Genomic DNA, 17,825 nt, shown 5'->3' with positions numbered 1-17,825 from the left:
CTCCCCGGTTCAGGTCTTGTTTGTTTACGGAAGCGCAATAACAACGAATGTGATCACGATTTGTTGATATTAAAACATTTGCATGAGGTAACGTGTCGCATTTTTGATGCACACAACATTTTTTCACCCAGAGAGACTCATGTAAATAAACGTCCACAATTTTAATTGGACAGTAAAAATCGATGTGTGCAACCTATTCAGGTTCACGCACCACTGTGCCTCTCCTCTGTTACTTCAATAAAGGCAGAGTGCTCATAAAGGGGATTTAACACAAGTAAAACATAGTCATGCAGAGAGCTTCATTAAAAGATTAGCTCAATAAAAGACAACTGTGGCTTGTGACGGGCATATAATTCACATTTGAGTAACCCATAGCTCTGCTTAGGGACGTCTAATAAGCTTTAATACACAAGTAAGTGTCTAAATAGACCTGTACCTTCTTCAATAACCGTGTGAAGTACATGGCGGGTAGAAAAGTTGTAGAAAAAGAGTGAAATGGACGAACAAAGGAGGAGTTAAGCTGACTGAAAACACACAGACAGACATGTTCTTCAGAACAATGAAACTTGAAGCGAATAAAAGTCCTTACAGACAAAAAAAAAAAGGTAATATGATATATTTTTGTTGCCTGATTATGAGTGTGTTATGTTCTGTGAGTCTATGCTATGTCTCTTCAGCAGAATAGCCGTGTCTCTATGCAAGAAGCTATTTAAAAACTCACCCCATCATGAACCAGAGCTTTCCACGTGTGCTCCAGTTTCTTGATTAGCCTGCAGAAACAAAGAGAAGCACCGTTTAACACAATGATGTTAAACAATGTCTTTTATATTAGGATCCTAGGCGGAACAACCTTAAAGGGGCCGTTAACTCACACAGTGTTCCTCTCACACATAGTGCTATTTATTCAATATAATGGAACTACATGGCACTCGTCTTGTGGTGCTCAAAGTACCAAAACACTGCATTTGATTACACAAGATAATCACAGAACATTGTTGTGTAGGAACTATTTTCTTTCTACTGAACCGCACCGGCCAACAAGGTGAAGGAAGTGTGCATCTAATGGCAGCGATGCTAAGTGAGCGACTAGCATCGAGTAACGATGTACGCTTCCTTCTGCTGGCTGATTTATACGGTTGCCGGTTGTAGTTCGAAAGAAAGATAATAGTTCTGACACGAAAGAAGACAGATAACTCTCTATATGGTCGATATCTCCAACACTCAGGAATCACACTCCAACTGTCTAGATTGGAAAATATCACCGCAAGTAAGAAGAAAAATGTGTTGCATGAAGGGATTCAATTGAGTCAGTGTATGGGTAAAAAACACTCTGCTGCATTAATTCATAGTATGTACATCCATCTAGTTATTTTACTTACATCTACCATTTTATTCATATATTCCACTGCTTTTGTGAACCCAAGACCTTTGGTAAACCAATTTCAAGCAGCCTGTCACACTGAGACGTCGAGCTGATTGCGTGTAATCTTGGCAGTGCCGTGACGCTCACCTGTAGGACTGCAGGATGTCGATGATTCCGATGTAGAGAAGAAGTCGCTCCCCTTTTCCGTTCACGGCGGGGATGCCGCCCATCCTGAAACGAGAAGCAGAATAAAGACGTCAAAAATCCCCATTATTTATTACAAGCTAAGCACCATCTAATTAATGAAAAATCTAAATATTCATTGGATATTGAAGGTGTATATAAGTCCCAGTAAAATGGCTCGAAAAATGACTTTCCATACTGGGACCACGTCTGACAACTCATCGTCCTGTTCAGCAAACATCACATTCACCGTCCTTAAGAGGTCCATTTTATATCGATTCCCTCCGTCACTGTAAGTGCTTCACTTCGAGGCCGACACCTTCTGGGCGGGCGGGCGGTCGATTTGCTCGTCTGACCAAGTTGTCACTGGTGCAGATTTCTTTTGCCTCCGTCGACTGATCGATTGGTTAAAGAGTTGGTTGAGTTTCCGTCAACCAGCATTTTCTTCTGTTGACGACGGCCCTGCTCTATTTTTGACCAAATAATCCATAATCCTTTACAGTCGAGGTGCTGATACCCGACTTCAGAATCTTCTAAACGACTACTTTTCCAAACCAGAAAACGCTTTTGATTTGGTCCTTTTAAACTGAGACGTGTTCTACCAGCAATGTAATCTAATAATAAGAAAGGAAAGACTTTTATTTCTTTTAACTAAAATGTATAATAATAATCAGGGTGTTTTTATTCATAGTCATTCATACTAACTTTACTAAATTATGTAATCCAATCTCATTTCGACTAAAGTTCCTCTAGAAATCGGTCCTACTTTCCTCGTGAGTCGGTTTCGGCCTGTAACCGAACTGACGACCTTTGACATAAGCACAGCCTGAGACCTTCTGACACTAAACACTGTTTGATGGCTAAATCTCAAGTTTTCCATCGGTTCCACTTGTAAGTGGAGCAACCTGCTTCAGTGTCAACTTTTCAGCCATTTTAGACCAGAAGAGGCAACATTTTTGCCCACTCAATGCATTAAGACTGTAAGTTTTAAAAAGGTAAAAAAATAAATAAAAAAAGGTTAAAAGTTTAAAATATGTAATGGGAGTTGCAGTTTAAATGTAGGCAATAAAAGCAGTGTAAGTGTCAGATGAAGCATTGAAAGGGTCTGAAGTGTCAGCTGGAGTGTAAGGATGAGTGGAAATTGTTTAAAAAGAAGAGTTTGAAGAAGGGTTTTGTGGAAAAGTTGAAGAGGTGAGGAAAGAGAGTGTAAGCACTAAAAGCAGTGTGAAGTGTGACATGAAACAATGAAAGGGTTTGAAGTGTCAAATGAAGTGCGATCACCAAAATGAGTGGAAATCGTTTGATAGGAAGAGTTTGAAGAAGTTTTTTTTGAGAAAAGGTAAAGGAGAGTCTAAGGAATGAACGCGGTTTAACTGTCGGGAGAAGAGGAAGCAATTGAAATCATTCCATTTCTATTTATCATGATTGATGTGGCGTGAATGTGCAGGTCCGAGACATTTTTTAAAGTTTCCAGCAGTCACTATTTATCCCCCGATTCTTTTGCCAGCAGCCTCTTTCTACACTCACGTGTCGTCGGTGTCGATGGACCCTCCGCAGGCGGCTCCTCCCTGGATGGACTCCATGGCGGTGGAGTACAGGGCCTTCTGCTGGGCCACGGGCCTCTTCTCGTCGCTGTCGCCCTGGGAGCCCTCCATCTGCCTCTCCCGCTCGGCCTGGTCCATGTTGTGCACCCCGAGCAGCAGACTGTAGTCCATGATCTTGAAGCTCTCCAGCACCTGAGCGGAGAGGGACACGGACAGGGCCGCTGTAGGTGTGCAGTGATTGACAGTACGAACGAAAGGCTTTTATCCAGAGTGCATAACGGTGTGAGAGTGATGCACACGCTAATAAACAATGTATAAGATAGCCAGTGTGTTTGCACATATACTCCCTCCAAAGCAGAAGTAAATATGAGGTGGTGATTTACATGACGAGGGCCATGGGACACCTTGTTAGACCCGCTGCTCGTAACAAAGCTCTAATTCATCGTGAAGGGGTCCTGGGAATGCCAAACACTTTCATGATAGCTTTTTCCTTTACGGCCTTCCTCACTCTCGTCCATAATCCTCTGCTATTAATCAGGTCACAACATTATCGTCGTTTTTCTCCATTTTCTTTTGTATTCTCTGTCTCTGTCCTTCCTTTTGAGACGCTGCATTATGGCATCACTTTATCCTTCCTTCAAACACTCCTCTAATCCTTCCCTCTAACCATTGATGCCTAGGATTCCTCCCCTCTCTCTCTCTTTCTCTCTCTTTCTCTCTCTGGAGACTCTGGATCAAGGTGTGATATGAATCCTCCCTCTCATCATCATCTCCCCCAAGGCTCCTTCTCCCTTCTACACAGAGCCCTGCATGGGGTCTGGTACCTGGGGTATAACAATACATTTATTCACTGTAAATTCACGGGTAAAAATGTACTAAATACGGACGGGCAGGGGGTAAAAGAACAAAATAAAAAAAAAAGTTTTTTCTCTAGAAATCAGAAATGAAATTAATTCAGCGTTTAACTTCAACCTTCTGGGGTCTGAGTTCATTTTCTCGATTTTACATAATTTCTTAAATTCACTTTTTAAAAGGCACTTGCATATGAGATATATACCCATTTGTTACATAACAAATTGCAGAAGAACCTCAGCTCTCTATATAATGAGGCACCATTATCCCAAGGGACAAGTGTAAAGTGATAATATGGCCCTAAAGCAGAAAAATTGAAGCTCGAAATTCTTCATATCTCTTGTGAAAACATACCCTTACTCATGTGGACGAACTGTTCTGGTGGTTGAAATTGGTTTACTAAAGGTTTTAGGTTCACAAAAGCACTGGAATATATGAATAAAATTGTGACCGCAAAGCAGCCTGTGTGTTTTTATGGGCCGGGTCCGGATATAAACTGGAAGTACTTGCATGCAGAGGGTTTGTTCTGGACCCGTGCAGAACTCTGCTCCTATCTCAACATCCAATAGAAGTGTAGCGTAACCCTCCCTCTCCATCCAACTCACCAGACAGTCTCTCTGCAGGGTCTTGACCAGCGCGTTGTACGTGTCCTGGTCCAGCATCAGTCCGTCCTGCAGGTTTTGCATGTAGTCCAGGTCCTTGAAGGTGGGCCTGACCTTCTCTCTCTCCTTCTTGGATGCTCGCCTCTTGTAGGTGGAGCCCTTCAGGTCGTATTTGAGGTGCATGCGAACCACGCGGGGGAGGACGTTGTTCATCACCACCACGCGGATGTTCTTCCCGCCCGACTGGACGCAGTAGAGGCCGAAAAACTTGGGCAGCAGAGTGCGAGGGTTCTGATTCAGGTTCTGGAGAAGAAATGTGCAAGAGAGAGGGAGAGAGCTAAAAGGTTTCTGGCAGAACGTAACATTGATCTGAGGGATTTTATTGTGGGGGAAAGCTACAGGATTTAGTGTGCTAAATAAAGTCTTTTGACACTTTGCAGGAGAAGAAAATGTCGGCACTTTAATGTAAAATATCGTTTTGCTACAGAGAGAAACATATAATGATGCAATCAGTTTTCATGTCATGGGATGTGAAAGGGTTAAAACATTTTGCAACATGATACATTTAGTTAATTGATAAACAACAAATCTCAGTGTACGCACACTGGCTACAATGACACACTCATTATTTGACCGCACCAGGAAGCATTACATAACAGCGAGGAACAGAAGACCTCACAGTGTTGCGAGACAAGGAAGCGGTCGCGGTCGCACTGTGATTACATTCATCAGCCGCTTTGATCATTGATCAATCGTTTGTTTTTCTAACACAAATGTAAAACATTTTCTGGTTCAAACATCTTAATTGTGAAGGTTTTGATGCTTTTTTTGTATTTCACCTTGAATTGTAGGTCACTGTGAGGCATTTTATCTATTTTTTGACATTTCATTGATTATCAGATGGTCTTGATGATAAATCCCTCATTAATAAATGGTAAATTGATAGTTAATTCAACTTTAGTTAATAATGACCGTGTCATTTATATATATTGTATCATAGCAGATATAAGGCAATAACAATTATATTCTGATCACATTAGTAAACTATTTATTTAATTTTATATACTGTAATTGTTAAAGATGATCAAATAATTTGTAAATCTTGAACAAATCGTTTGTAAATCATCTATAAACATAACAGATAGATGGACAAAATTAACCAGTATTAACTATCTAAATATTATCTATGGATTGCTTTAAGTATATCAACCATTTCACAAAGTATTACAATCATTAAGTTGCAACTTTACAAAAACCATCCAGATTACAAACCAATTATTAACCATAACAGTGTTACAAAAATCTGGTCCATCTATCTATGAAATGTTTAAAAGTGTTGCACCTTATTTACAAGTGAATTTAGGGTTGGCTTTCTAAACCGCAACAGATAAATCTTTTCTCATTGTGCCTTTACACATGGACAAATATTGAGAATAATATTTATTTTTTTACTCAATACGAGACTCTGTCACCAATCTGTTCTGAACATTTCACTCGTCAATCCAAACAAATGAGGTTAGTCTGGCTGGGTGCTCAGTTAAAAACCGGCTTTGACCTTGGGACCTGTGCCAGCTTAGTGCCATTAGAGAAATGAGGGAGGGAAGTGAAAGAGAAAGGCCCAAACAGCGATAACACACAGCATTCAGGAGTAAAACATGAGGAAAGAGAAAGAGGAACCGGCAGCAGAGAGATAAAGGATGAATGTGGAAGTGTGGCTAAAAGGCTCAGCACATGTGGGAGTGACCTTGACGACGGGGGAAACTGGTAGAGAGAGTGGAAAAATGAATGATGGAGAGAGAGAGAGAGAGAGAGAGAGAGAGAGAGAGAGAAAGAGCATCCCCTGCCCTCAGCCACACACGACCCTTCTGTCAATGTTAAGAGGGCAGAGCGGTGACGAGCCAACAACAAAGACACGTGAGGGAGAGCGAGGGCAGATAGGAGCATGAAAGCACGAGGCCGAGACGCGGAGGGAAATAAATTACAGTGTGTCACGGCAGCAGGGATGGAGATAATAAGACATTAAACTGCGAGGGAAGACGGAAAGACCGGGTCGAATACACAGAAGGGAGTCGGTTACATCACTGGGATCTGTATGCTGCCCAGAGCCAGACACCCCAGCCAGTCAGCTGTGGAAGACATGTGGAGCTCCGCCAATGACGGCCTGCGTGGGTTTTTGTTTTTGCTACAAGAAAACACATGAGTTTGTTCCACAGAATCTACATTTTGCTGTTACATGTGCAGTGCTTTGATGTTTTTTTTGTTCTTCACATCTCTCTGTTATGATGGCGTATTTAGGGCCATTGAAGGTTAAAAAAATAAATGATTGTACCGAGGCTTCGTCCTGACCGCGGCAGCCAGGGTTCGAATCCAACCCACGGCTCTTTGCTGCATGTTGTCCTCTCTCTATCTCAAGCTTTCCAGTCTATCACTGCCACTATCCAATAAAGGCAAAAGACACAAGTAAAAAATGTAAAAGAAAGAACCCGCAAATCTAATATTCTCTCAGATAGTAATTAATTTACAAGAAGAACTCAGAAATTCTCTAAGATTGAAGGAAAAACTAATATTTTCTGAGATCAGAAATTCATAATTTACAAGACAGAAATACCCCGAAATTCTCATAAATAAATAAATAAATAAATAAAAAATGTCAAGGAACATGGCATCACTTTGCGAGGGTGGATGAACCTCATCACACTGCTGCAATCACACCAGCGGTCACTCACATCTCCGCGGTCGACTCAGCTGACGCGGAAATATATAAACGGATAAGTATATATTCTGACATTTATGGTAAATGCATTCAGTGGCCCACATCGAGCCGACGGGGGAGCTAGCTAGTGACCAACCTGGCAAAGTTAGTAGAGGAAAAGACACATGTGACTCAAAGTTATAGTGTATATCTAAAATACGTAATATATGGAGTCCAGATTTATTGGATTATGTTCCAAAATATAATTTGTTGCATATATTAATATATAATACCACCAAATTGATGACATATTGATACATTTGACTTGAGGATGTCTGCGATTGCATTCAGGTTTCAAATAAAGCAGTTACTTTGAGATATGCAATCTTTTTTTTATTTTTTATAGCTCTTCAAGAGTCTCAGAGAAATTCCTCCAATTTTATGACTTTAAACTAATCTTACACCCCCTCCGGCACCGGAATAATGTATTCATTTCATCTGCAAAAGCCGTATTCTGCCATCGTACTACGTTGATGATACGTCTATGGAATTGTATCCTTCCACATTATGTTTTGTGTGGTTTCCACTCCGTGTTTATCTTGGCGTGGGCTTGATTTGCTTGTCCATCTGTGCCGTCCTCTCTCTCTTTTTCCTCAGTCCACCTGCTCCGGCCGCGGGCTACAGCCACCGCACATGAGCCTGAATCTCTCTGCCTTCATTAAACCCCTTCCTTCCACCAATTATACCGGCAAAAATACTTCAGAGCGTTCTCAAAACGACGGAAAAGGTCACAGTGAACAGCGCTGGACCTTTAACGTCCCTAAATGATTAAATGAATTCCTGCAGTGGTCTTTTGCCACGGCTGTCGGCACATGAATAAACACAGGGCTGAAGGCCGTGAACCTCAAGAGGCTGCAGCGGCAGCATGGACATACATGGAGCTGTTGCTGCAAGTCAAGCTCTGTCAGGCTTATGTGAAACACATCGGCCAGTGTCTTATGAAACCGCATGGCCCAAGGTCTCAAGGTTCATCTGAAAAAGGATGTCACGCTCGGAGGAGAGATTTTCCCGGGGTCTTACATAAACCTGGGATCTAAAAATATGACTCGAAATAAGAACATTAAAGATGGAGATCGGCATTTAAATCAGAGCGTGAAGGATGCACGTGTGCAGCGGGCTTTTCGGAAACGAGATGTTTTTTGTTTTTTTTTAAGTCTGACCTGCTTATTCCGATTGGGCTCATGGGTAGAGCGGTCCACTGCTCCTTAGGATAAATGGGTTGAATGCAGAGACCAAATTTCATGTCCGTATGTAAATATGTAATATGACGGCCGGAAACGAATAAATAAAAAGTGATTGAAAGCGAGGCCCCAAGCTAACACTGTATAACACCGGGAAACATAATTTAAAAAATATATAAATGTTACTTGTTTATTGTCATCTAGAGCGGTTATTTAAAACACACAAATTCATATGATTAAGAAATAAATTATTGTATTTTTTGTGGAATACTTAGGCATGGGTAGTTTTAATTATGTATTATTTAAGATGCTTAGAGCTAATGTTAGTTAAACTGGTCATAATTCCCTCTTTAATGTCTATTTTATATTCTCCTTCAAACAACTGGATTTATTCAGGTTTCTAGCCAAAAACTACATTTTACAGGATTGCATTTGCACACATGTGTTATGATTTACCAATAAGTTTGGACAAAGGTAATAACGGAGCATATCTTTGTTAACGGAGACTGTCACAAACTTTACAATTTTGCTGCTGAACTATAAAATAAAACATTTGAGCCAATACAGTAAAAGAAACCTGATACATATTTGATCAGCGCTGCCAAGTTTGACAGTTTGATCGGAGCAGTGATTGACAGCTGTGTGAAGACTGCTCCGCTCTGATTGGTTGCTTATCTTTGCAAAGGAAACAAAGGATTCTTGCAGATGTCATGAGGAACACTTAAAGGAGGCGGAGGAACCAGATTATTTTCACAGTTTATCAGGATATAGTGTCAGTCTGAGCAAATATGACAAAAAGGTTATTTGTATTAAAGTTACCGACTGTAGCTTTAAGGCGCAGTCATACAACAAATACAGCTGAAATGTGTGTATACACACACACACACACACACACACACACAGCTTACCATGTAGTATCCAGGTAGCAGCTTCTGCAAGAATTCAGCCTCCTTGTGCATCACAGTCTTGATGATGAACTCATCGTCCCTCGTGAGATAGAAGACGGAGCCACTCGCTCCGGGATTGGACAGCTCGATCAGAGGCTCGTTGCAGAGGGAGTACTGCAGGTACACACACACACACACACACACACACACACACACACACACACACACACACACACGGGGGGAGAGAAAAGTATGGGTCGAGTCATTAAACACATTGACAGCTAAGACAAAACGATCTTACGTTGTGGATAAATCTGCGTTCTTTAAACGCATCACTTATGCAGAAGCCATCTGGTATTAAGCAAAATCCTCTGAAAAAGACATTAAGATGTTTTGATGTTGAATGGACTCATTTATATAATATTTTGATACAAGTTATTAATCATTTCAACTTGTGTTTTTGATACATTTCAATGATGTAATGTAACCCTGCCTGCAGACAAGCGATCGTCCCCTCCCTGTTTTTTTCCAGCCTGTGCTGAATTAGTTCCTACTTTAAAAGAATGTGAGTCTCTGATGATGACGCACTTGGAGTCAGAACGTTAGTCCTCTGATAACGTTTGGTGCCTTAAAATCCGTGCGCTCCAGCGTGCTTTGGACCAGATCTCTGGAGTCTCTCCCGATAAAAAAAAAAAAAAATCCCTTTTCTTGGAACTTATTCCGAGGTGGTTGAAGCATATTAAACCTCTTCCTTCATGTAACAAACAGCATGTTGAGACGCATATACACTCTGATATAGAGCCAAAGATCAATAAAATACATTAAACACACACACATCTTTTTTTACACATGTAAAAACATGCAGAAATGCAACCAAAAAATGGTGTGAAGTAAGATTGTGGGTGAGAGAAAGAGAGAGTTCGATAAAGAACATGACATGCTGCAGTAGCACAGAGGTACATAGATAAGATGCATTTAGATGTCAAATAATGACTGCTTTAAATTTTTTGCTCTGTTAATAAGCACGTCTGGCTCCTGCTGATATGATGGTGAGCTCAACTAATTAGCCAGTTCTCTCCGCTGCTTAAAAGCAACTCATCAGCATCATTTCTGAAGCTGCCTCCGTCGGCTTTTCTGCTAATGGTTCGCTTTTCAAACATTCCTCTCAGAGGAGCTTGGCATTTCATTTCACTGCTTTTTTATTTTTAATTTCCACAAAACAGACAAACAGAGTCGGAGGAAAAAATTGAAAATGGTCAGAAAAAAGTCATACCCACGTAGAACTCCAGCTTAACCAGACTTCAAATTAAAAAAATGAGTTGTTGATAACATGCAAGTCCCCAGATGACAAGTGAGGACATATGGTGACGATTGACCACAGGCTGGCTGAGAGAGACGGCAGAAAACAAGGCAGGATGCCGTGTTCCCACGTGGTTTGGGCACAAGGAACACGCAGACACACTGACCAAGCAGTCTATGTATATTCTGCTAGACTGCTCCGGGCAGAGCGGTGAATCATGCAGCCTTGCCTCTCTTCAACCATCCCTTCCTCCTCCTCCTCTTTGTCCTTCTTTCTTGCATCGTTTCACGGCCTCTCGGCCTCGTTCTTCCCCTCTCAGCTCTCTCCTGGCATCACGCTTCTCATCCACATGGATTATTTTTTGCATTCCTTTTTTATTTTTTGGCTTTGCATGTTTCTGTTCATTTACTCTGTTTGCCTTTTCCTGGTCTTGCCTCCCTTCCCTTTCTGCTTACATCCCTCTCTCTTGCTCCTCCAGGTCTATCTGATCTGAGTGGATACTAATCTACCACGGAGCTTGTTTAACTTCCACCATAGCTAGCCGGATCGATGCATACTATTCTATCATCCTGGAGAAATGTTATCGTCCACGTGGTGTGAATTAAATGTAATTGTTTCGGGACACACACCAGTGCGGCTCGCCACAAATTCATAATGAACCAAAAGGTAGTTCTGCCCGAGGGATTCAATACGACGGGTCAGAGACGACCCCTCCACTTGGGAGATCCATCTCGTGGGACCTCTTCCTGGCGCAGGCTGGCCCGCTCCGGGGATATTCATTTCTGTTTTGTGGCAGTGCGACGCAACCGGCTCGAGAAGGACGGGAGTGAAGGCGGCTCGCTCACTAAGTCTGATGGGAAACACTGCACGCGCTTAAAGTCTTACCAGGTAGTCATCCGGCCTGATGCCAAACAGTTCTCTGAAGTAGCGGAAGGCCACGGGAGCGTAGGTTTTAAAGCGGAAGTCCGGGAAATGGTGGGCTGGAGTGAGGTTGCTGCCTTCACTAAAGTACAGAAAAACATCAGAGCACATGAAAGACAGCAATCAAACGTAAACATGTGTAAATATTACTGGAAACAAACTGCATGTCGTATGTTTTTTAAATATGTTGTATATGTGTTTGGCTGCAGCAGAGACCTGGGGAAAAAGATGCTCTCCACCACATAGAAGTCCTGCATCAACACATCTCTCTCCGGCTTGGAGCTCAGGTTGCCCACCGTGTAACCGATGCCCAGCTGGATGGCACCTTTCAAGGCCGAGGATGTGGTCTGTGGAGAGAGGAGGGGGGGGGAGACGTGGTGAGTAACATACTTGCCCTTTCTTTAAACCCTCGCAGTCAATGACCAGTTCTATTCTGAGAAGAAGCGGATCATTTTCATCACAGTTTTACCATTTAATGCTTTTAAAATGCTAAGAAATTGTTCTTTTTCATGGTACAGGCATGTGCTGTTTTCAGTACCTTCTTGTAAGTGGTTTCCCCTGATGCATCCACGCCTCTGTGGCCCATCTTCTTTCCCTGGCCAGGCTGGCCTGAGGATGAGGGCATCTGGAGAGACAAAGAGGGACTTGTGTGAGGAGGACAGGTGGATTTGTGCCTGTTCAATAACATTCAATATTTAGACGAGGGTGAAACAGTATTAATGCACAATTTCAAGATGATTGTGTACGCTTTAATTTGCGTTTTTTCCGTACATACACTTGCTATTTTGAGTTCGTAGCAGAGTCACAATATATCCGGTATTGACAATAACCGTGATATTCTAAAAATCTATGTTCATAGACTCTGTCTCCACCTCCCTACACTTGTACTTTGAATGTAATTTAATTGCCAAAAAAGATGCACAATAAAGAAAAGATGAATTTGACTGATAGCGTTATCTTTTTTAAATTGTTTATTATAATAATAATAATAATATTGTTACGTGAAGTCTTTCGGCCACAATAATTGTGAAATTAAAAGTTGCTATTACAAAGAAGAAGAAGCGGCCAAATGTTGTGATCGTCATCTCCAGCAAGTGCACAACACTCCACTCTGGAGACGGATGGGATTCACTAAATTTGGAGGATTACGATAAATTGTCGAGCAAAGACAAAAAATACAAAAGTGGTATTCAAATACTTTTGGCGCATTGTAGTCTCTACTGACGTTTGTGCCAGTCTTCATGCAACATTATGATTAATTGACCCAAATATTAACAGCCTCAAAGGAGAAGCGTTACAGAGCAGATGATCACAGGCACAGATGGAAGCTCACCTCTGTGATGAAGGCTTTCCTTGCGGCAGCATCTGAGAGAAAGAGAGAGAGAGAGAGAGAGAGAGAGAGAGAGATGACTGTGTTAGTCAAGACAGAGAGGCTCCGTTGCTCAGCATCGTTAGTGCTCCCTGTGACAAAGAAGAACACCAAACGGGGCACACAGCAGTCCAACATTTGTGGGGGCCTTTCAGCGAGAGGAACCGCAGGAAGCAAAGCAACGGTCAGCGACAAGGGCACCAAGTCCATTTCAAAGTCGTTCTGTATGTGCTGTAATGAGGCCGAATCCATTTTGGCCGTCGCCAGCTTAGATTTTTGGCGTCTGCATCTTATTTTTTGCATAAATTACCATATTTGGACTGCAAAGGAGTGACGTAGCGACGACGTATACGGCTCTGGTAGCGACCGGTCAATCACCTTGTAGCCCCGCCCTAAAGCATACCCTGCTTTATCGACTCTAAATGGACCATCATTTCCTATATGAACATCATGCTGTATTGAAGAAGACTTGAAACTAGAGGTTGAGATCATAAACTCATGTTTACAATGTTTACTGAGGGAATAAATCAAGAGAGGAGTAGAGTCATTTTCTATAGACTTCTATACAACCCGAGGAGTCGCCTCCTGGTGGTCAGTAGAGAGAATGCAGCTTTAACACATGAAGCATTGACTTCTATACAAGCATTTTCAGGACTGGAGGTTGCCGCCAGGGTTAAACATAAACATGCATAAATCGTGACTGAAAAAGCTCTAACACTCTTTTACACCAATTGATTTCCTGACCCTTTATTTTACATTTACACTAACCTGTGTAAACCTGCTGTGAGTCTCTTAAAGTGTGAGTAACCTATACACACTCACTCACTTTTCAATCCAATATAGCTCACAAATGCAAACGGCACAAATGGCAATCTACTGACTCTGAGAGTTACGGCAGTCCTACATCTGTTATGTTGTGACGTTTTTTAAAGTCTAATAACGGGATGTAGGCAGAAGAGAAAAGCAATCAGAGAAGTGTTTTTGCCAGAAAGACCTAAAATAGATGCATAATTATAGACGACCACTCAGCATGATAATGGAGACGGAGCTCAGGAGGGCAGGAAAGAGAGAACACAAAATGAGCAAAAGAAGGAGTGGAAGGAGACAGAATGAGGGGAGGAGAGAGAGAGAAGGCTCCAGACAGTACGAGTGAGGCAGATTAATTCCCACTCTGTTATCTTCAGAATATCGCACTCAGTCGCCCAGATGGTGGAGTTGAGAGAGAAACAGCAGATATGTTAACAACAGTCTGACTGTTTTGATCTGAAATAAAATGAGGATATGAATATCAGGGATGAGAGAAAATAATCCTAATTGGGCAGACAAGTTTTATGGATGTTTACGTTCCATTTTTCTCTCACTTCTCCTCATTATTATGTATTACGACGTTGCATTAGTCCCGATTCTGGTTAGATGGATTTACTTCTATCACTGCTGCACATGCATTAGAGGTACAAGTACATAAAAGGCCCTTTTTTCCCCACAGCAGACATTTAGATTTCTCACAGGAGGAAAAGCACAGGTGTTACACACAACACTAACAATGGCTCCGTTCGGTTCAGATCGGTTCAAAATGGATGCTTTGCTGCTTCTGAGAACCGACTGTATAAGCAAGCGGTTTTCTGTGTGCAAGTAGGTGCATTGCAGAATAGTAATGAATCAACATGGACTCTGTATTACGATAGCACATTATGGCTTTTGTAGGAACAGAGAAATAAATAAATATATATCTATATATATATATTTATATAGCTGAGGGAGGGGGTGATATTCGTAGGAAAAAAACTTGAATTTCCAAGAATAAAGTCTTACATTTACAAAAAGAAAATAAATTGGATATTCTCAGAGAAGTAGGGATGCTCCCAAAACCCGGTTCTAAATGGGAACAGGCGGAGTCGTGCTTTACTCCGACACACACACACACACACACACACACACACACACACACACACACACACACACACACACACACGCACACACACACGCCGACTCAGTACAGGGTGCGAAAACAAGATCTAAAGTGTGGCTACATTTTACTCCAGTAGATGCCGATAACGCTCGTCACAAATGCAATAAAACCCTCAAAAGGTAAAGAAGGTAACACCAGCAGTTTATCAAACCTTTCATAACATAAATCTGCAGAGAAGCAGCGTCCATCCTCGTCCACTGCAGGTAACCATAGCGTGGAAATCTTTGTGGATACATGCAAGAATAATAAAGCAATGTCAATTCTTTTCTCCTAATTAATTGGCTTTTTTCTCTCTCACACAATATAATCAAAAATAATCGATAAGAGTATCATCAAGAGTTCTAGTATCGATAAAATCCTATCGATACCCATCCTGACTCTAAAGTCACAAATTGAATGGAAAATGTCTGACATTATAATATCTGAGAAAAAATCCATATTTTTGTTCTCATACATTCATTATTTCCCCTTCAGAATAATAGCCATTCCCTCCCAACTCATATATTTTCCGATAAAATGTCCTTAATACGACGTAGGACTGTTTACCTGTATGGTCATCTATACAATCTATAAGTGACACGCATGCCTTTAACTAACTAAAGCTTGTGCATGCAAACTTGTTAGGGGGAAAAAAACACAATAGACCTGTTTGGATGCAGATATTCTGCAGGAAAAGCACAGTAAAAAAACAAAACATCAACAGTGGCTCTGTTTATTTAAGTATCCCATCAATTATCATTGTGTTAATAGTTACACGTGTGGTTATTCTACCACATGATATCAAAATGTCTGCTGTAAAAACAATTCACACCAGGCCACAAAAGGATGACAAGGGATGAAACCAGACTTTCTGGCTGTTCTCTCTGGAGGCTCCAAACCTTCTATAAACCAGTATAAAATGAATCTCCCCGCGCAGCTGAGGCACTAACAGCTAACCTATATAACCCGGTGTCACTCAGGAGCGGGATAGCATCTTCACAGCTTGACTCTGTGTCTGCAGCTGAATTGATAGCCGGCCTCTCTGGTCTCTGCCTGCCTGCCTCTCGTGGGCGCCCATGTGACTGAGCCACAGAGTAGCCTGTTTGCCACCCCTCCTCCTGCTCTGTGTCTCTATCCCCGTCACACATTTGCACGGGGATGAGCAAGCACAAGAGTGCCAATTGCGAACCCGGCAACGCTCCCAAGCTGGAACATCCAGGGAATCAAATTTGAGGGAGAAGGGGAAAAAAACTAAAAACTGCTGGTGAAGGAATGCAGATAATGAAAGAGGAGGCTCTTCTGCTTGTTACCATCTCATACTATTTATGTGTGTGGATGCATGTGCTTGGCTGGCTACGTGTATCTGTTCCCTGTGTGTGTGTGTTTGTGTGTATATCCATGTATGTGTGTGTGTCTCATGTATCTTAATGCAACCACATCTTTTCCTTTCCGCACGCCTGCACCTGTTAAGACTGCCCTCGGTGTGTGTCTGCATGTCTACGTATGTGTGAGTCTGTGACAGCTAATGGAGACTACAGGTTTAAAAGGCACAGTGTGTGAGTGTGTGTGCGTGTGTGTGAGTCAGACTGTGCGTGTCCAAACATATGCTCCATCTCTCCCTCCTCGACTTCGTGACAGTTTAACAAGAAACAGACCGACATCAGCCTGTCACGATAATTACGTTATCAACTTATCGTGCGATATTTGGACATGACCTCGATCATTGGGCTTTGACCTTGATTATAATTTGTTTTCACGATACATAGACACTTCCATCGTTTATGCTGACCTTGGTGTTGTTCGTTGTGTTTACACGCGTGTTTGTTTACATAAGAATGTCACCAGTGTGTTAGCCGACGTGATGCCAGAATAAAACACACAAGGCTTGGACTTTGCACATTTTTGTTAGCAGAGCCCCAAGAGTCCATTGTATTTATTGTTTATTTATTGAGAATATTTTAGTATATTTTACGCATTCCAATTCTAATGCCTGAATATCTTCAAGAATAAAAATGTTATTGCGTTTTGAAAGGATGTAAAAGAATATAATCGTTATATCTTTGCATCAAAATTGTCTTCAAATTACAATATCATCATTAATCGCAATTATTTCTGGGACAAAAAAGAATTGACCGGCCTCCCAAACAGTTAGAAGGCTAGGTCCTAATAGCCTTAAACATCAAGATAATGCCGTTGTTGTAATTTCTCCTCCTAACATATCCAACATATTTTTTTCATCTTTGAGATAAAAAGCAGGCAGCCGTACAGTTTTTTACCTTTATATGACCTTTGTAGATTTACATAATATATTCTAATATTCTATCTATCCTCAGCAGCATGCAGTAAAACACAGACACGAACACCATGACTATAAATTAAATTACGCTAGGACCGAGATGGCTAATGCAAGAAGAGCGATGTGTGAACGCTCGAGAACACATTTACATTTTGTCCATTTAATTTATGTTTGCGGCAGACCTGAAACGTAATCACATTATGATTACAGGCAACCAATTGTGAGTGCAAGTGACAAAACCCTGATGACCCGCTGGCTATTTCTACAGCACTAAAGTGATAACATATTAGCAATGGAGAGACATAAAGATGATGAAAGCGCATCATGGGGTATAGCGGAAAAGCAAAAGTGCTTCTATTTTATTTTTAACTATATTTCATGATTGCTTTCCTGCGTGAAAAACATCTTCAGAAATATGCCTCTACCCAGCAACACAGGAGTGTGACGTGATAACATTGTTATTGTTAACATCCCTCCATTTACTGTCGCTTCAACAGGTGAAGCGCTGCAGAATGAGGACATGAGGGGGGGGAACAAAATAGGTCCTCATCCACCATGGTGCTGCGGCGGCATGTCTGTAGAGATCTTGAGGGAACAACAAATAGAGCCGCACAAATAAAATAGCTC

The 17,825-nt window shown here is 41.6% G+C and overlaps 1 protein-coding gene across 1 annotated transcript in view; it reads right to left on the bottom strand.

Moving 5' to 3' along the window:
* pip5k1ca (phosphatidylinositol-4-phosphate 5-kinase, type I, gamma a) overlaps positions 1–17,825 on the bottom strand; it is a gene marked incomplete at both ends in the record, with an annotated part of 46,153 nt that overhangs the window by 14,086 nt on the left and 14,242 nt on the right. Inside the window, 9 exons of the mRNA XM_079220827.1 lie at positions 722–770; positions 1,511–1,594; positions 3,074–3,282; positions 4,548–4,847; positions 9,386–9,538; positions 11,550–11,667; positions 11,802–11,932; positions 12,124–12,210; positions 12,919–12,950. Of these exons, the coding sequence (XP_079076953.1) occupies positions 722–770; positions 1,511–1,594; positions 3,074–3,282; positions 4,548–4,847; positions 9,386–9,538; positions 11,550–11,667; positions 11,802–11,932; positions 12,124–12,210; positions 12,919–12,950 (1,163 nt within the window). The remainder of the gene's footprint in view (positions 1–721; positions 771–1,510; positions 1,595–3,073; positions 3,283–4,547; positions 4,848–9,385; positions 9,539–11,549; positions 11,668–11,801; positions 11,933–12,123; positions 12,211–12,918; positions 12,951–17,825) is intronic.

Source organism: Taurulus bubalis, assembly GCF_910589615.1.
Source record: "Taurulus bubalis genome assembly, chromosome: 7".
NCBI classification, from domain to species: Eukaryota; Metazoa; Chordata; class Actinopteri; order Perciformes; family Cottidae; genus Taurulus; species Taurulus bubalis.
Note: the sequence above shows the minus strand (reverse complement) of the source record. Positions and strands in the feature narration are given on the sequence as shown.